We start from the raw sequence: 19915 nt of genomic DNA, 5'->3' as shown, positions 1-19915 counted from the left end.
GATTTTGCCTGCTATCTAAGGATTTTTGAGGGGTCATTCTAGGAATAAAGCGTTGCCTCAGGTTGGCATCACTGGACTGACAGCGGGAAGCTTTCGTCGCTTTCGTCAACGTCGGCTGCGTCAGCGTTTTCGTGCGTGAGATAACAGGTGAGGCACGTTTTCAAGCGAAGCTTGTTGAATGACGTGTTGTTGGGCTTGTTGGGTCATTTTTTCAGAAAACGGTTACACCTGCGCGAATAAGACACCATGCAACAATCATAGAAAGATGCACACACACACGTTGCGCTTCGTGTGTGCGAGTTTGTTTCTTACGTGGCGTCTCATTCACGCAGTTGTAACCTTTTTCTGAAGCTTGTAAGGGCAGGGAGGTTCGCTAAAAAGAAAGTTTGTGGCTCTATGCGGCGGCTAGACGGGAACATTGTGCAACGTATGCAGTATAGCAAAGGCGGCACGGCGTCAAGCCGAGGCGACGCGCGCTGCGTCTGCCACGGACGCGAGCGTCTGTGCGCTGAGCATAGCTGGGTTGGTTGGTTGCGAAACTTTATTGAGGTCCTGCAAGGCGCGCGTCAGCGCGCAGCGGGCGACTCCCACGTCGGGACCGTTAGGCCAAGCCTATCGGCCGCTCCGCGTAGCTAGGTCATAGGCTCGGTGCAAAATATTGAGAAGCGTTCGCTGGGCCTCGCATGCTTCACGACGCGTTTGCCGAAGGCTCGGAACACGAATAATTCTTGGTGTGCCGGAGGCAAATCTGGACTAGCCAAGTGGCCATCATCTTCGTTTCTTCGCTAGCCTTGTGCCACTAGTGCAAGCTGCCCACAAATTTTTTTGACGTTTCCAATATAATTTTACCGCACAAATTTCAACTACGATTTTTCTTCCCAATGTACTGCTGATACTGCGTACGCACGAAGGTGTTCTAAAGTTCCCAGGCCGCGATACCATTGCATTACAAGGGATAGCGGCCTGGAAACTTCTGAAGATCTTTGTACGTGGTCTTGACGTCTATCTTTGTAAGTCAGAGTTTTATGGGTCAGAGATGTATCACTGGTTTTGTATTGTGCATCGATTAGCTAATCATTCAAAGTGGTTTGCTGGTACACTAATGACGTGCACATATCTTTTTCGTAATTTGACAGCGAAGCATCCACTTACTAACATTTTCAGACCACGCTGATGCCATGCCGTCCGGCGGTCCAAGCTACGGCAGCTACTGCTGTGTATCGTGGTGCTTCAACAATGGCAGAACCCACAAGAAGCCTGGGACGAGTTTCTTCCGCATACCACGGGACGGCAGGTGTGTTAAAGCTTTTGTATGGTTTGCATGTCTTTAGGCTTACTGTTCGTACTTGCTCAGTGAGGGTAACAATAAAAAATCACCATTCAAGCACTTCCCCTTTCAGCTGATAGTTCATTGCCAATGCAGGATGAAAGCATGGATGCAGTATGCTGGACGCGATGATCTCCTTAGTAAGCCGGCCAGCCTATTGTACGCAACGTACAGGGTTTGTAGCGACCATTTTACTGCTCAAAGTTTCATGGACCCTGGGCACACAAGGCTTACAAGAATGGCTGTTCCCAGTGTGCAACCAGCTGCACCTTGTAAGTGATTGACTGAAACTCAAATATGTGCAATAGCAGCCACTTGTATTGAATCAGTGGCGACAGTTAACCGCGAAGATCTATGTAGCCGATGGAGAAACCTCCCTATAGAATTAACACTTGGAAAGTCTTAAATTTTGTGAATTGTGGGCTATTACCTTCCTAACAGCAGCTTTACATTTCTGTCGTTTTTTGATGCTCTTGACCTGCGCAACTTGTTTTGAAAGACTTTAGAGGGCTATTTCACGTTATCTTCAAGCCTGATTGCACATGTACGTATACCTTTCATCAGTGAAAGCTGGCACTGTTGGTAATTCCAAAAATCACAAATTACTTGTTTCTTAGTTGGTGCCTTCTCTTTTCTTCCACGTTCGACCAATTTATGCGTTTGAAAGAGCTGTTTAAGTTTCCCCATGCTACAAGCTTTGTAACTTGTACCAACTGCACATATATGCAGGTTCTCTGAGCGTCGCTTCAAGTAGTGACTGTGACATGGCTGCAGAAGCTGCACTGCAAGGAGCGGATGAGCTTCAGTTTGTGTTATTTTAAGCCTCTTACTGACACATTGTCATAATTTCATTTCTTCGGGACCTGCGGTAGAGGCTTCAAAAAGCGGCTCCTACACATTGAGGTGCCCCGATGAGCAGGGTGCGTTCAGTGTCGTGATTTCTTTTTTTTTTTTACCCAAATTGACTGTTGACCAAACCTCTGCAGGTGGCAGCTCCCTTGTAGCCGGTGAAAGAATTTCTGCTGACTTTGTCTTGCCGGAGAAAACCTTAACCAGTCGTTCAGCTGTCACAAAAGAAATTTGTGTGACCGGTAAGTTGTATGTTCACTTCAACACCAGAGTGGATTGATATAGAGACTTCCGCAGGCCGCTCGCAAGATTGTTCCGACAGCACTGTCCGAGGCACTGAACAAGCTTCACAAGACCCTCCAGAAGACGTCTCCGCCAACAGCTCCACGCCTGAGTGCCCTAGAGAAAATGGTGACTATGCTTTTTTTGCAGCTGTTTTTAATGTGCTATTTTATATTTAGGACATTCTGAGGAAACTATCCTCAAAAGGACACTATGTGTGCACTTACAAAATGTAAGGGTGGGCTCTGAGTGATTTTCATTTTTTTTTGTGCATTGTCAACATTGTGAATGGTTTGTTTTTAGGTAGTGGAATCGAAAACTTTGCACCGCAGAAAGTTGTGCACCTTGGGTCTGAAAGAGCGAGGAAAGTGCTCATATGGGATTAGTTGTTCTTCGCTTTTACATCCATTTTTTTGTTTATTGCAGTGCGTTCCTGTGTGCCAGCGACAATGTCTCTATCAATGAAGTACAAGCAAACCATTAAACATCTGCAAGCCAAAGTAGCAGCACAGCGGAAAACTATCAAAAGACTGCGGAGACAGCCTCACCAAGCACCATCATCGACTTCAAAGGCCCTTGGAGTTATCCGACCGCACGTCACCGAGGAGGTTTTTAAACTTCTTTCTGCACATGTTCGCTTGAGGCCCAAACGCAAGGGCAAGCGGTTTCCCGTGTGGTTCAAGAAATTCGCTCTTCACTTAAACTTCCGAGGTCAGCGAGCGTACCGATTTCTGGCTCCATATTTTTCTTTGCCCTTCCGGCGTTCATTAAGGAGGTGGCTAGCTAATGTAAAGATAACTCCAGGCATAATTCCAGAAATCCTTTCTTCCATTGCAACAAATACTCTAGTTTGGAATGAACGGGACCGAGTGTGCGCTTTAGTTATCAAAGAAATAGCAGTCAAAAAGAATTTGTACTATGATGCTGCAAGAGACGTTGTCCAGAGTTTTACAGATGATGGCACTCATCGCACTTCAACCATCGCTGATCGAGCACTGGTTTTTCTTCTTGTTGATGTTTCGAGAAAGTGGGTTCAACCGGTTGCTTTTGCTATAGGGCACACATCAACACCATCATCTGTTATGCATAACTTGCTGGTGTCACTCATTTTGGAGCTTAGGAGCATTAATATTGCAGTGAAAGCAGTCATTTGTGACCAGGGCAGTTAAAATGTAACTCTCGCTAACCAACTAAGAGTGACTGTAGCAAAGCCTTTTTTTTGAAGTTAATAGTGAGCGGGTGTATTACATTTTTGATGTTCCGCATTTAATTAAAACAACACGCAATAATGTCCAAGCACACAAGTTATACATTGGGGATGACATCGTTAACTGGTCGCACATTGTAAGCCTTTACCAATCCTCACATGAGTTGCGGTTGCGATTGGCTCCAAAGTTGACTGAACGGCACGTTCATCAGAAACCTTTTTCTAATATGAAGGTCAGCAGAGCAACTCAGGTCCTCAGTGCATCAGTTTCGATTGCTGTCACGGCAATGGTGTATGCGAAGGTGCTGCCTGCCTCGGCCATCACTACAGCTCAATTTTGTGATCGTATGGACAGGATTTTCGATGCCTTGAACAGCTCGAGTAAAAAAAGAAGTTCGCAAAAGCTGCGGCATGCAATCATGAAAAATGATTCAGAGCTGATTGACTTCCTCCGAGGCCAGCTTCCCTGGATTGCATCATGGCAGTTTGTTGGCAGACGTCAACCACAAACCATCGTAGGTTGGCAAATTACAATTCAGGCAATTTGTCAACTATGGGACGACCTCTCCAAAAATTACAATTTTGAATACCTGTTAACACGCAGGCTTCAACAGGATCCTCTTGAGAACATAGTTGGCCACATTAGGCAAAAACAGGGTTGCAACACCAATCCCAATGTAGCACAATTTATTTGTGGCCTGAAGCCCATCTGCATAAGAAAACTCTTCAAGCTGTCAGAATACGGAAATGTCGAGGATGATGAATGTGACCTCCTCCAGGAGCAGCTCTCGCCATTCTCCCTCACCAGTGCGTCTCTTGTGGATAATGAGGAGTGTGCACAGCCACAGCCTGACGACTTTCCCGCTCTAGACGATCTCTCTGAACTTGCGACAAACGTTCACTCCCATATTATCGATGACTCCGCTGCATATTAAGTAGCTGGCTTTCTCATCAAACACTTCCTTCGGAATGCATGTGACGGTTGCAGTTGCCCACAGTTACTGAAAGACGACAGGGAGACGCTTAAGGGTACCCACCAGTATTTCACAATGCTCAAAGCATACCACGTCCCCAGCAAACTTTTTGGGAATCTCACTGTGCCATCAGAAGCAGCTTTTGCATACGTACAACAACTTGAATCTCACTTTCTTGCCATAATTGAGGCCGCTGCACATCACCTGAAAGTGTGTGATGTTTTGTATTACCATCTGTCAAGTGTTGGCGATTTTCATTTCTGCTCTGTTGGGTGTCGCGCGAAGTTTCTGAAAATGTTTTGCCGGGTTCGTTTATGTTGGCATGTGCGTTTTGTGAACCGAAACGTTGATAGGGTTAGGTTCCAGTCTTCAATCTCAGGCATACAGCTTGACAAGTTCAAAGGTTAGCAATTAGCGGCAGGTTTACACTAAAGTATTCGAGTTGAGCCGAATCCTGCAATAGCTTTGTTATGTTTGTTACGAGCAGCCTAAGCGGAGCGTGGTGCGTCACTGCCGTTTTTGCAAGCGGAAGGGGGATAACGCGCGCGCCCTCTCTCGTGCGTGCAGCAACTTTGCTCATTTCAAGATGGCTTCCTCCAGAGATGGCACGCTTTCCGCGAGTGCTGTAGCTTCGCCGTCACCTGCCCAGCGCAAGCCGCGAAAACACAGTTTCAACGGTAAAAATAAAAACGCCGCCACCACACACGTGTCAAAAGCGTAAACAACACAAAGTGAATGCTTGCAATGGATCTGGAACGGAACCTTGCTGGCTTTTGAGCGGCTACTATCAAATCAGAGCTTGCTTCTTTGTCAAAAAAATAGACGATTAATACATTGAAAGTAGATTTCTAAATACTTCATGAAAATATAATTTATACATTATTGTTTTGCTTTGTAAACGTGAAAAAAATGTTTTTTATTTTGTTTACCGGCGATGAAAACGACCAGAGGGCGCTGCAACTGCGAAAGGTCCACTTCGCTGCCGGCAACGAATAACCGAAAGAGAAAAATCAGCCGCCGCTCCGCTGCGGCTTCACAGATGCTCCCGGAGCGGGGCGGACCACAAAAACGTCAAACTAAAAACCTCTGTTGCCATCGTTGTGTGTCCATTATGTATGGTTGGGTCGCTTCTAAGGCGGTAAGTTGGGCCAGTTGGTCAGGATCCATCGTGAACGTATTTACACTGGCAGGCAGTGCCACCCAAACTCCATTCTGCGCGACGCATTTCATAATACTGTCAAGCGACCAGGCGGCCGCTTTCACCGCGCGGGGGAATTAGTGTGAGCGCCACAAGCGAATGACTCTTTATTCTCTTTGTAATCATCATCACCTGTACATCTAAAAATATCATCACCAGTGTGATTTAGCTCGAGCCTGGCCGAATAAACAGGTTCCTCACAATATATATAACGCGCGCCTTGTGACCTTGAAAACTTTTTTTTTTTAATACATGGCTTTCTCAGCGCGATTGTGCGCATACGCATGGACAAGTGACGGCCTCCCGCGGTGTACTCTGTAACAACCGAGCGCGCCACGCTCAAATCAGCCAATGGCTGATAGATGGGCTTACGAGTGATTTTTGGGCTTATTGCGCGATTTGTCGAGAGAAGAAAAAGCAATTATTAGCAGACTTTAATAATTTATTGTGAATTTCAGGTCGCGTGCTGCGCTATATTATTTGGCTCGCCTGTTGTCGGGAGCCTCCACTACCGATTGGCAGCATTTTCTGACTATTCTCAAAAAGTGTCAGGACTCCTTTAATTAAAGGCCTTATTCTGTTTTCTGAGGTCATATAAACAATCATTTTAGGGAAATAAATTAGCTTTGTGAATTTTTCTTAGTTTAGGCATATATGGGTTAAGGTAATTATTGTTTGCTGCATCAGACGATGAAGTGTATACACCCCGCTTCCATGCGAGCATCAACCACATACTTGATTTACTTGATTAGACCAACACATCAATACAAAATGCTACATCAAAGCCGTGTGTGGCTCTAAGAGCCAGCAATTGGAATTATAATACTAAAAAAAGAAACGGTAGCATGATGTTGTGCCACGACATCAGAAGTTTACTACACCATAGAGGAATGTATCAGTCAGTCTAAAAGAATATCGAGATAAATTCTTCACCCTTTTGAACATTTCAATACTCATATTCTACAATTAAGTTTGTTGTATTAACTATTCCCAGCTTATTCAAGAAGTATTGTAAAGAAACATTGAAAAAAAAATTCGCCCAACAGTCGGCCCATGCCCTGCATTAGGTATAAGCCATGAGAAGAGGAGGAGAAGGAGCCTCTCTTAGAGGCTCCTTCTCCTCCTCTTCTAAGGCCTATATCCTTAGAAGGATATGAGCCTCTCTTAGAGAGCGGCTCATATCCAACCTGCTCTGAATGCAAATATGGCTATCACCTGGGAGCATGCTCGGGAATGAGCAAAACGACCTTCAAAAAAGATGATGCCACAAAGAAAACATGGAAGTGCCAGACATGCATGGTTTAGGCGGCCTGAAGTGCACGTGGCGATAAGAGCCACACCGGCGAGCATAATTTGTCGTTCGAGAAAGTACTGATCGAAATTAATAGGAAGCTGGCCCAAATACCAGACATACAGAGAAGGTGGATGCACTAATGAAAGTAAAAGATACAGTCGACAAATTGGAGCTGTCAGTTCAGCATTTGTCTGATCAATATGATGCGGTGCTCGTTGAAATGCAAAAGCAATCAGCTGAAACAGCAGTCCTCAAAAAACAGGTGCATTCTGCCCAGTTGTCCGACACCACTAAGAACGTCCATGAGCTGCAAAAGCAGGTTAATGCTTTAGAGCAATACAGTAGACGCCAAAATATTGAAATTCACGGCATGCCTTTCACCCAGAATCAAAATTTGCTCGGTAAGCTCAATAACTTAGCAGTTAAGCTTACCCTTCCTGAACTGACGAGCTCTGAAGTCGAAGGCATACACAGACTTCCACCAAAAACCGGCAAAGTTCCTGTTGTGCTTGTTCGTTTCGTGTCACGTGGATGGCTAAGAAGGTCGAATTAAAAACTGCTAGCTCTAACGTGTATTTCCTTGACAATCTGATGCCACAGAACAAGAAACTTCTCTGGCTAATGAAGGCGAAGGCAGAGGAATACCATTATCAGTTCGCGTGGCAAAAATCCGGCAAGTTGTTTGTGCGCAGGGTGCCTGGTGATCGAGCATTGCGCATAGGCAGCGAAAGCGACCTAGATAAGATTCGTTGAACTGTGTCTTCTATCACTTACGTTACTTCAATTTTCAGTTATCCCCCTCAATGGCTATCTTCCATGAAGCCATATATCATGACGCTCAAACTTTTAAATCAATTGTGCAGGGCCCTTCTTTTAAGGAGCGGGACAGAATGTCGATCTTTCATTTAAACATACGTAGTATGAGAAACAAGCAAACTGATGTGCTGTTTGATTCTTTAGATCATACGTTCGATTTTTTGGCCTTCACTGAGACTTGGTACTCTTGCACGTCCGATGTAGTGTTCATCGAAGGATACAAGCATGAAAGCGTGCATAGACCGAATCGTAGGGGTGGTGGTGTGTCGCTATATATACAAAACGATGTTTCATATGCCGTGCTTCCCGAATTTTGTTGTGTCAGCGCACATTATGAATCCATTGCCGTACAATGTGTAATGTCCCTGATTGTCACAGTTTATCGGCCCCCATCAGGGGATATTCAAGAATTTCTGTGTTTTATAACTTCGATGCTTGAATATGCGTCCTTGAGAAATTTGCATATTGTGCTTGTCGGTGATATTAATATTGATTTGTTACTTCTTACTCCACAAAGTAGACAATATTTAGATGTAATCGAATCATTTTCGTGTAGGAACTTTATAAGTTTGCCTACTAGAATAACAGCAGAAAGTGAAACTATGCTAGACCTATGTATAACTAATTATGATATAAACGACATCAGTACTGGTGTGCTAACAACTGATCTGAGCGATCACTTGTCCATATTCTGTTTTTTTTTTCCTGCAGCTAAGAAAGAAAAAAATAGTGTTAACGATGCTCCTGTTCCATATCGCTCTTTCAATACCAATGCCTTGTCAGCATTTCATACTAGTATTGAGAGTATCGACTGGGAGATTGTCTACAGTGAGCAAAACCCTAATATATCGTATGATCTGTTCCTGCAACATGTAAAGCGCGGTTATGATGCTGCCTTCCCACTACAATACTATAAAAAGCATGGAAAGTCTAGGAAACCATGGATTAACACAGGTGTTTACAACAGAATCAGAGAACGAGATAAACTATACCATAACTTCATTAGGATAAGAGACATATCTATATTACATGAATATAAAAAAGTTCGCAACAAGTTAAACTCTGATTTGAAGAGAGCCCGTATTCAGTATTATCAAGCTCGATTTGCAGAGGTCTCTTTCAATCCAAGGAAAGCATGGAACTCGGTACGTGCACTCATAGTGTTCCTATGAGTGCACAAAAGGTTCTCTTCCCTCAGCATTAACAATGGACGGTGTTGAGTTTAGAGAAGCTCGTCTGGCGGATAAATTTAATAATCATTTCTTAACCTCAGGTGCAGCAGCTCAGACAAGGGACGCAGCAAACGACTGCCAAAAATAGATTTCTTCTTTCTCTTCGAACTCTATTTTCTTGACTCCTTGTAGTCAATTAGAAATACTTACATACCTGAAGTCCTTAAATAAAAATACTGCCGCTGGTTACGATGACATTAAGGTAGAACCAATTAAACATGTCGCCGAATTACTGTGTGGCCCACTGCAGCATATCTACAATCAAGCTTTTGCCACGGGTATTTTTCCTGATGGCATGAAGATAGCTAAGGTGGTAGTCATCCACAAAGGTGGCTCTCACGACGACTTGAATAACTACCAGCCTATTTCCGTGCTACCTTTATTTTCCAAAGTTTTACAGTATACATTAAAATAACGACTAATGAAGTTTCTTGGTGACCATCAAATGCTTGCAAGGCAACAGTTCGGATTCCGTGAAAAGAAATCAACTGAAATGGCACTCTTGGATATTAAAGAAAAATTACTTATTAACATGGATCATAAGCAATATACTCTTGCAATATTTTTAGACTTCAAAAAGGCGTTTGATTCCATAAAGCATTTCATTTTGTTTCACAAACTTCCTTACTACGGTATTAGAGGTATCGTATTAAATTTGATCCGTAGTTACTTATCTGACAGGGTACAATTCACTAATCTAAATGGCTACCTTTCTCAATCTCAGCCAATAAAATATGGCGTTCCGCAAGGTTTTATTGTGGGACCTTTATTCTTTCTCCTTTACATAAATGATATTGTGAACATACCGCGAACTCCTGACATTATTCTCTATGCAGATGACACGAGTACTTTTTTTCAGGTAAACATCTACTTGAACTTAAAATGTAGCTAATAGATGGCTAACTGAACTTTCAGACTGGTTGCATCTAAACCAACTTCAACTTAATGTAAAAAAAACTAAATATATTATTGTCAAGAGCTGTAATAAGCCCGACGATCATAATGCCTGTATAATATTTCAAAACTGCGCTATCGAACAGATTCCTAGTTATAAATTTCTAGGTGTTGTTTTTGAAGAGAATATGAGCTGGACACCTCACGTAAACAAGATTCATGCAAATATGTGCGGGTCAATTTCAATACTGTATAAAGTTAGCTCCTTGGTGCCTAAATGGTTGAAACTGCTGTTATATTATGCCCTAGTTCACTCTCATTTGCAATACTGTCTCCTAATCTGGGGTACCGCTACTCAAAGAAATTTTGATAGAACATAATTTTACAAATAGAGCTGTCCGTTGCATTGAAAATCTTAAGCGAAATGACCACACAGCGCCATCCTTTTTAAAGCTTAATATACTCAGAATAGATCAGCTATTCCAACTAAGACTTGCTATGCATACACATAGGCAAATTTTGCATGACCCACAAATCTTGTCCTCATCATCGTTTGTCACACAGGTCCCGTTAATTAGGGAGGCGATCGCCGGGCTAATTCCAAGGGCCGAAGTATCGGCCCCCCGAACCGCACCACGAAAGCGTAGACAATTTAGAAGTGGTCCTTTTCGGCGCGCCAGCGGACGCCGGCTGTGGCCCAAAGAACAAGTCAGAGCCGAGAGTTGATAAACAAACAAAATTATATTCTCAATAATGGCAGATCGAAAACAATACACAAGAATGCACACTCCACAATAGTTGCATACAATATGTCACCAATCAAACAACGTACTACACAGTACAATCAGCCACACTCGAAACAACGGACACAGACAACAATACGCACTACAATGCAGTCGCATGCATTGAACAGCCAAGACACTTAAAGACTAAAGAGATAAAAAAAACCTATTCAGTCCAAAGTTCTTGGAACAAAAGTCTGGATCATACTCTTCCGAGAATCGCTCACTCAAAGTCCAGCGTTGTTGTCGTTCCGCTGGCCCTGAAGTTTCTCTTCCAGGAAACCTCGCGTCTTCAGTTGGCCTCTCTCCAAGCTTCCAACTTCTTCGCCGGAAACACGTCGGCTTCACACACGCAGCTGTTGCCAAACGTCTTCGCTCGATAGCGGTAGACACACGCTCTTGCCTGTAACTCGAACCTTCACCCCTCAGGTGTAAATCCTCTTCTTCTCCTGCTTTGTCGCTACGGACAAAACCTTCGCCGACTACTCGGCGGAATCCCTACGCGCTCTGGCGCTAACTTCCGTCTTCTCCTGCTCTCTCATCTCGGCTGCTCGATTAAATACCTTGCGCGCGAGATTCCAGAAGGTTCTCGTCATTTCGTCGGCGCGATGCGCAGCGGAGGCTGGGGGAAGGCGCGAGACTGTACGAGGGCCGTCCCCGAAAGATGACTCAACCCGGCATAACACGCCCCTTTCCTTCTAGAAATTTCCAGTGCTTGCTCGGCCGCCGATGTGGGGTGAGGAGGTTCTTCGGCAAAGCCACGTTTCCGAGAGGAGAGGCTCGCGCGCCCGGGAAGCCTTTAGATGTTTGTTTTCCTTTTCTTTCTTTTTCGTTGACCTCACGGCGTCACTCCGGCGGTTCGTCGCGAGAATGTGGCGGCGCGCCCTTTTTGAGCGCTCGTTCTGTGACACTGCCCCCACTTTAAGAATATTATCTCATAATATTCAAAACCACACAAACGAGCGCGAACAGTCACCACACACTTAAAGACTGTAACATAGTCCGTCGCTCATGACACGTCACATTCACAATATATCACTCATTATGATTGGACATTACAATTCAATCTCACACACATGAAATATAACCGCAGGTACATGAGTACAACGCTTCATCACACATTCCAAACAATACAAACGTACAAGGTTCTGTTTTTACAACAATTATACAACACTATACATCACAGCACAAACACTTCGACACTTGTGACACAGGATAACACAACATTAACACAACATATGGCACCCAGCACTGCCAAACACATTCTGATTCGACCTCGACACCTATCTGGTGCATTCCGAGCGGCGCTTGCGCCCTTTCTTGCGGTGCTCGCTCGATCTCTTCTTGTGTTTCCAAGTTATTTTTCGGCGAGCCCTTTCCAACGACGATATCTGAGGCGGCGTCTCAGCCATCGTTGTCACTTCTGACACTGTTAACGGGTGATAACGCTCAACCGATCCTGTCACCCGCTTGTTCATGTCACGACATTGGGCCTGGCTGGCCGACTCCGTCACCTTTACACTGTCTGTCGGTTGTGGTCGTGCCGACGTACGTCCAACTGTTCTGCCCGTGAACTCATTCAACACGATCATCTTCTCATTCGCTGTCTCTTGCGCCGCGGCTTCACCTTGGGCTCTAGTGAGATCGGTCACGGGTTGCTCCTCCACTGTATCTCGCGGTCGTTGGGTTGGCGAGGGCTCTATCTTAGGGTCTTCTCCCAAACATTCCGGATCATTCGGTCCTCGCGCCCCATTGATGTTTCCGATGACAAGGTCGTAAAGGGGGGTCGTCATACATAGAGCGGTAACCTTCCCGCTGAAGTACGGGGTTTCCACCTCAATCTCTGCTTCGGGGAGCATCCGAACCGTACGCTCGATTAGGCAAACCGGTTTCATTTTGCCTGTTAACTCACTTTCCCGTACCAGATTTCTCCGCACGATAACAGTGGAGCTGCCGGTATCTCTTAACACCGCAATCTTTTTGTCTGCAACTTTTCCAGGCAGCGTCGGCATTCCCTTCGAAACACCAGTTGGCTGTTTTGCCATTACCGCACCCACAATAGGAATTTTCTCGCCACTTTTCAACTCTACGAATCCATCTGTGACGGCCTTATCATCGGATTTCGGTGCTGCTAGCACACAGGACACCTGGTGAGTTTGACTCGCTCCGTTTCGACATGCGTCTGCTTTGTGCCCAGTCTGACCGCACTTGAAACATTTTACAACCTTAGGGCTCGTAAAGATCGTTCGACAGTTTTTCGCGCGATGACCCAGTCGGTTACACAGAAAACATCGCGGAATGCTGTATGGTGCACGCTTCTTTTCTTCGGGAGCCAATTTCTTCGACTCCTCAGGACAATCCGTCTTGACCTTGGCCAAATTAGTGCCACCTTGCGCTTCCAAGAATTGATCAGTCAATCCAATCATGTCTTCAAGTGAGTCAGCCTTCCTCTCTTTCAAGTACAGCGACAGGCTTGGGTGGCAACTAGTAATAAATTGTTCTCTAATTAGGAGCTCTCTAAGCTCATCGTACTCCTGCGCTGTCCCTGAAAGTTCAATCCATCTGTCGAAATAATGGCAAAGTCGGGCGGCATACTGCGTAGCCGTCTCACCATCAGCTGGCTTTCCTGTCTGAAATCTGTCCCGGAATCCTTCTACAGTAAACCTAAATCGCTTCAGCAAAGCAGCTTTCACCTTTGCATAGCTGGCTGCATCGGTCGGCGTCAGCCTACCGTACACACTGAGTGCTTCACCACTCAAGCAAGTACTCAAAGCAGTTGCCCATTGATGTTCCTGCCAATTCTGGCTCCTCACAATCGTCTCAAATCGGTGAAGGTACGCGTCAAGGTCGTCCTTCCTTTCATCAAACGCCACGAGCAGCTTGCTTGGGTTCAAGTGGAAGCCGTGGTCCTCCCGTTCGATGCTTTCAACTCTAGCCTGGACCGGAGTTTCACTTCGCTGTTGCAAATGGAGCCGCTCGAGTTCCATCTCGTGCTGTCGCTGCCGTTCTCTTTCCTCTCTTTCTTCTTTCGCCCTCTCAGCCGCCAGTCTTTCTCTCTCCAGCTCCAACTTCAATTGCTGCTCTCTTTCTTCTCTCGCCGTTTCGGCTGCCAACTTTTCTCTCTCCAGCTCCAACTTCAATTGCTGCTCTCTTTCTTCTTTCAGCTGTCGCTCCTTTGATTCTCTTGCTTCTCTCGCCATTTCAGCAACCAGCCTTTCTCTCTCCAACTCAGCTGCTTTTTCTTCCTTGGCCCTCTCAGCTGCCAACCTCTCTCGTTCCAACTCGGCTGCTTTTTCTTCCTTGGCCCTTTCAGCTGCCAACCTCTCTCGTTCCAACTCAGCTGCTTTTTCTTCCTTGGCTCTCTCAGCTGCCAACCTATCTCTCTCCACCGCCTCTTTCTCCTTCTGGCTTACCCACTTCCGTAGTTCGGCGCCAGAAAGACCCATCTTCTCACCAAGAGCTACTAACTTTTCGAGATCCATTTTGTCTCGCAAATAAAACCTTGCCGCGTGTAAAACGTATCTGCCTAAATCACTCTATCGGAACACTCTCCTGCACTCGTTACCGAGAACGCTGAGCAACACACAAAATCGTTCCGATTGCACTATCAACAATTCGAGGCTCTTTCTCACTACTTTGTACACACTGGGCACTAAAAGGTCCTGTCGCGAACGCCAGATTAATTGTCACACAGGTCCCGTTAGTTAGGGAGGCGATCGCCGGGCTAATTCCAAGGGCCGAAGTATCGGCCCACCGAACCGCACCCCGAAAGCGTGGACAATTTAGAAGTGGTCCTTTTCGGCGCGCCAGCGGACGCCGGCTGTGGCCCAAAGAACAAGTCAGCGCCGAGAGTTGATAAACAAACAAAATTATATTCTCAATAATGGCAGATCGAAAACAATACACAAGAATGCACACTCCACAATAGTTGCATACAATATGTCACCAATCAAACAACGTACTACACAGTACAATCAGCCACACTCGAAACAATGGACACAGACAACAATACGCACTACAATGCAGTCGCATGCATTGAACAGCCAAGACACTTTAAGACTAAAGTGATAAAAAAACCTATTCAGTCCAAAGTTCTTGGAACAAAAGTCTGGATGATACTCTTCCGAGAATCACTCACTCAAAGTCCAGCGTTGTTGTCGTTCCGCTGCCCCTGAAGTTTCTCTTCCAGGAAACCTCGCGTCTTCAGTTGGCCTCTCTCCAAGCTTCCAACTTCTTCGCCGGAAACACGTCGGCTTCACACACGCAGCTGTTGCCAAACGTCTTCGCTCGATAGCGGTAGACACACGCTCTTGCCTGTAGCTCGAACCTTCACCCATCAGGTGTAAATCCTCTTCTTCTTCTCCTGCTTTGTCGCTACGGACAAAACCTTCGCCAACTACTCGGCAGAATCCCTACGCGCTCTGGCGCTAACTTCCGTCTTCTCCTGCATTCTCATCTCGGCTGCTCGATTATTCCAGAAGGTTCTCGTCATTTCGTCGGCGCGATGCGCAGCGGAGGCTGGGGGAAGGCGCGAGACTGTACGAGGGCCGTCCCCGAAAGATGACTCAACCGGGCATAACACGCCCCTTTCCTTCTAGAAATTTCCAGTGCTTGCTCGGCCGCCGATGTGGGGTGAGGAGGTTCTTCGGCGAAGCCACGCTTCCGAGAGGAGAGGCTCGCGCGCCCGGGGAGCCTTTAGATGTTCGTTTTCTTTTTCTTTCTTTTTTGTTGACCTCGAGGCGTCACTCCGGCGGTTCGTCACGAGAATGTGGCGGCGCGCCCTTTTTGAGCGCTCGTTCTGTGACATCGTTAACCGTACATTCACAATATCACCTAAAGCAAAATAGACTCAGAACACCTATGTTCCGAACTAAATATGGTACTCAGACACTAGCCTATTTAATGCCACATTTTCTGAATAATATTCGAGAAATCGGCAATATGATCCAGGACAAATGTTCGACATACAGCCTACGGAAAAAAGTTATAGATTACCTTTTGTTTAGCTTCTAATGTTCTCTTTATATTGTGTATTTGCTGTCTTTTGATTTTTTCCTATTTTGTTCTATACTGTTTTGTAACATTGATCATCATCAGGGCTTGTATAAACATTTTCATGTCACGCATTATTAGTGTGTACCGAAGGTAACTATTCTACCTATTGTGTTTTGATCGCCTGTGGGCCTGTTCTTTTTTGTTTAGTTTTTTTGCCTTTTCTTGTTACCTGTATTTGCGCATGTACCGCGGCTTTCCACCCCTGAGCAATGTATGAGTAGGGGGGCCTTTGTCAGGCAGTTGCATCTGCCTTTAGCCCCTTCATCCCTGACCATGACCGAGTAAACTTCAAAAAAAAAAAAAAGAGGCCCGCCCGTTTCATCGAAGGGCCATCCAGCGGCTTGAGGAGGCTTTGGCGAAGCAACGGAGAAAAGGAGCCGACGACCCGTCTAACGGGCGCGGAGGCACCCGTGTAACTGTCGCCTAGTCGGAGCACAACATCCTCGAAGTCGAGGCTCTGAGATTATCGGACTCTAATAGCCGCAATCTTAAGGTAGGGAACATCCGCGCCCTGCGAGGCCGGGGACTTCCTACACGCCGGATGTATAAATAAATGTTATTTCTCTCTCTCCGTTTCATGGCCGATCCCCGTGGTGGGTTCAGCCATTCTTCTTCGGTCCAACCAACGTAAGAAGGCGTAACTTTAAACACAGGAACACGCTGCATAAACTACATTGTACTCGAAACGAATGACGGAGTGCAGCACCGAGTGAACTGGTTCAGGTGGTGCAACCTTAAGTCCTTATGACGCGGTCACCACGTCTATTTTATGCGATTCGGTAAGCGAATCGTACAGCACTACACGGTTCTTCTCTTTCTTCGCATTCTTCAATGCTACTTCGGCCATGTTTATTAGTGCATCGAGGTTCGACCGCTCCGTCAAATCAGCACGTCGCGATGCCCACCGATGCGCTACAGCCGCCGAGATCTCGCAGTTTTCTACGAGTGTCTTCGGTGACTTCGGGTGCCAGACCAGGGACGCCCCCATGAATGGGCTTGATGAGGCTTCTGGCGAATTCGCCGTCTCCCAAGAACGTAAACATAAACTCGTCTCCCCCAAACCGACCCACCTCCACAGTCCCATGCAAATGGTCATCGACGGTTTTGATTATCAGGCGGCCTAGGCTCTTGACGACTCGGTTAGAGTTCAGGTAGCCCAGAACGGTGTTTTTTTTCTTGAAGTTGTCCAGGTCTAAGATGGCAATCGACAGGGGCGATCCGCGCTGAAGAGCCAAGACAAACGCGACTTCGGACCACTCTAGGTAGGGGTCATTCCGAAGCAACAAAGTGGCCAGGTCTTGCACACCGTAATTGGCCCGTTTTAAAAGCTCCAGTTGTCGCATTCTTGTCGCCAGCTCTAGCAAGGGCTGCCTAAGGGGCTCGGGCGGCAACGGCAAAAGCGCGCCCAGTATGACAATGCCGTGGCAACCAATGAGAAAGAAGTGGAACCTGACAGCCCCGCTGGCGAAGTCGCGTTGTTTCGCATGGGGCACGGCTTCGTGCCAGTCAAACGAACACATTTTCTTATTTTTCGCCAATTCAGTGCAGAGAGACTCGATCTCCGGCTCAGCCTTTTTCATCCAGCGATCGTCTCCCTGGCGGTGAGCCAAACACGGCTTCAGGCGACGCTCGGACCTCAGGAGACCCACGTACACAAGGCAGGACGGTTCGACGACGAATGACTCCAACCTGCCAGCGAATATTTCCATAGAATGCGTGACGGATTCTGCTCCTCGAAGTGCCCGGACTGCGTTGTCGAAACCAGTGGGACTTGCCATATCTTCAGCCTTTTTTTTTTTTGTTGCTGTAAGCGTGGAAGAACGACGGCTCGCTCAGTCGACAGTTGAGGCGTTAGCTTGTAGTCTTCTTTTGTCCGTGTTTTTAACGCAGTAAAAAAAAGAAACTATTTCAAGATGAACTATCTAATGTTGGCACTCAGCTAACGAAAACAAGGGTCGCTAGTTAAGAAGGCACTACAGCCGGTAAGGCAGCACGACAACCCAAACCCAGCACCGTTCATGCGCACGCGGGACAAGTCACGAAATGCGCGCCAAGCTGTAGAGCTTTTTTTATATGCAGTTGTGCTCTCACCTGATTGGCTCTCGCAAACGAGCCTGGAATGCACGGAGGAAGGAAAGGTAATGCGTATAATGCACTAGAATGCTGTTTTTCTACATCTCTCATACTCTCCCTATGTGATGACAGCAGCGGCCTCTTTGTAATGTGAAAGAAAACGTAAATTCAGATGTCTCTGTACCATTCTCTGTACCTTTAGTTTTTGTGCAGTTACGCAAAAACGCAGCTCATTTTAGTGTAAGCCACGGAGGAAGGAAAAGGCCTTCCTCCGTGGTTTAAGCCGTCCAAGCATTGATAAGTGTTCTAAACCTTGGGTGTTTTTCGGCCAAGCCAAGCCACACTAAATTCAGCATAGAAGCGGCAGCCGTGTTAGTCGCGGAGAAAAAAAAATCTTTTTCCGTGTGTGTTAGTTCTTGCTTGCTGCACTCCATTCCACAGAGTAAGCGCCACGTGAAATCGTAACTTGAAAAAGAAAGACACAGGTGGCGAAAACACTACCTTTCCGCTTCGCACGTTGTATGTGTTCGTGCGGGCTGTAGCATCGCCGGGGACATGCCCGAGAACGTCGTGCGCGAATGGCCGGACTACGCGAAACAAAAAAGACATCGGCGTCGCGGGTTAGCGACCTCTCGTCCGAAGGGCGTACTGTGGACGGCGCGAGGCTACAAACCGTGCTACCTCTGGGACGTCGGCGAACCGACCGAACGTGGGGTCGCCGAATGCCTTCGCCTCTGCAGGGCGGACTCGGGCAAAGACGACGTCAGGGCATTCAAATTGGGACGCGATGACGTGCTGGTCTGCAACGTTCCCGAGACTCTACAGAGGCTCCTGGACGTCGCCTTTGTGTTCATTGACGTTTCGGTGGGGCTCCCCGCCCCGACGGCACCGGCGTCTCCGCCCGAGGGCGTGGTGGCGATGCTGTCGTCTTTGAAACGACGTCTGGCCGAGATGGCCGCGACGCCTCCACGCTGCGACGACAAACTCGCCTATTTAGAACCCGACCGCGCGTGGAACCTCTGCACGGTGTTCGGCGTTCTCTTGGGATACCCTGTCGTTTACTGGTTCGAGGGCGGCGCCGACGCCGGCAACTGCCTCGCCATGGAAGAACTGAACGTTGTTAGAGTGCGGTCCGCAACGTCGTCTGCGGGACGCTCAGAAGGGGTGCCGAGTGACGACGTCTACTCTTTCAGCTTCCCTGCCGCTCTGGATGGCGAGCTGCGACCGCATGTGGACGCTTGGTGGCAGCGACTGCGAGCCAGAGCTGCCGCTGATGACTTCGAGCTCGTCCGAGTCGACGAAATCAGGCGCTATCCCACTGTGGCTCTGTGACCGTCGAATCACCGCGATTCCAACTCACTCTTGTGAAAAAATTTGTCCGTGGCACTGTCATGCTCCATCGTCCTTGTCATTCATCACTTACGGAGCAATTACCCGCCGGCAATCACAACAGTGTTTTTTATACCTAGTGCGGTTATGTATGCACAGAGGTCTACACGCAAGTCCAGAACACTGGAATGGCACGCTCTGGATTGCAGTAACGACGTTAGCCGATTACACCTGGTTTTAAGGAGTCCAAGTGATAGCATGCACGACCGCTTGAGATAAATTCTCAAGCTTAGGCTATCTCATACTTACCTACCAATATACACGACACCGGAGCACGTAACATACTGGAGTGCACAGTTGCAGCATTCTAGACAAGTGTGTTAACCTCTGTTCAATTCTGTTCTTCAGTGAAGCCATGGCAGAACGACGTGTCATTGCAGTCGGAGACCGCAGTGAAAAATTGCACAATCTGCCCAAAGGGGGCCACGGGGTAATGCGCAGCATTGCGGTGGTGCAGCGCTAGCAGTCCGTTTTTTTTCAATCAAGAAACTCGCTAGCAGATGCTTCCCGAATTGGCTTTGCAAGACACCGTGGGGAGGAGTG

At 46.9% G+C, this 19915-nt stretch overlaps 2 protein-coding genes across 2 annotated transcripts; both read left to right on the top strand.

Moving 5' to 3' along the window:
• Positions 1–82: 82 nt before the first annotated feature.
• LOC142767534 (uncharacterized) lies at positions 83–3651 on the top strand. Its single transcript, XM_075869404.1, has 8 exons — positions 83–147; positions 1165–1294; positions 1424–1599; positions 2057–2118; positions 2190–2247; positions 2314–2418; positions 2474–2587; positions 2885–3651. Exons 2-8 carry the CDS (start codon positions 1179–1181, stop codon positions 3625–3627), a joined length of 1374 nt encoding a protein of 457 aa, XP_075725519.1. The 5' UTR covers positions 83–147; positions 1165–1178; the 3' UTR covers positions 3628–3651.
• Positions 3652–18276: 14625 nt separating this feature from the next.
• LOC119179154 (UPF0739 protein C1orf74 homolog) lies at positions 18277–19375 on the top strand. The gene has a single exon (XM_037430226.2). The coding sequence runs from the start codon at positions 18539–18541 to the stop codon at positions 19313–19315; it is 777 nt and encodes a 258-aa protein (XP_037286123.2). The 5' UTR covers positions 18277–18538; the 3' UTR covers positions 19316–19375.
• Positions 19376–19915: the final 540 nt, after the last annotated feature.

Source organism: Rhipicephalus microplus, chromosome 7 (assembly GCF_043290135.1).
Source record: "Rhipicephalus microplus isolate Deutch F79 chromosome 7, USDA_Rmic, whole genome shotgun sequence".
In the NCBI taxonomy this organism is placed as follows: Eukaryota; Metazoa; Arthropoda; class Arachnida; order Ixodida; family Ixodidae; genus Rhipicephalus; species Rhipicephalus microplus.
Note: the sequence above shows the minus strand (reverse complement) of the source record. Positions and strands in the feature narration are given on the sequence as shown.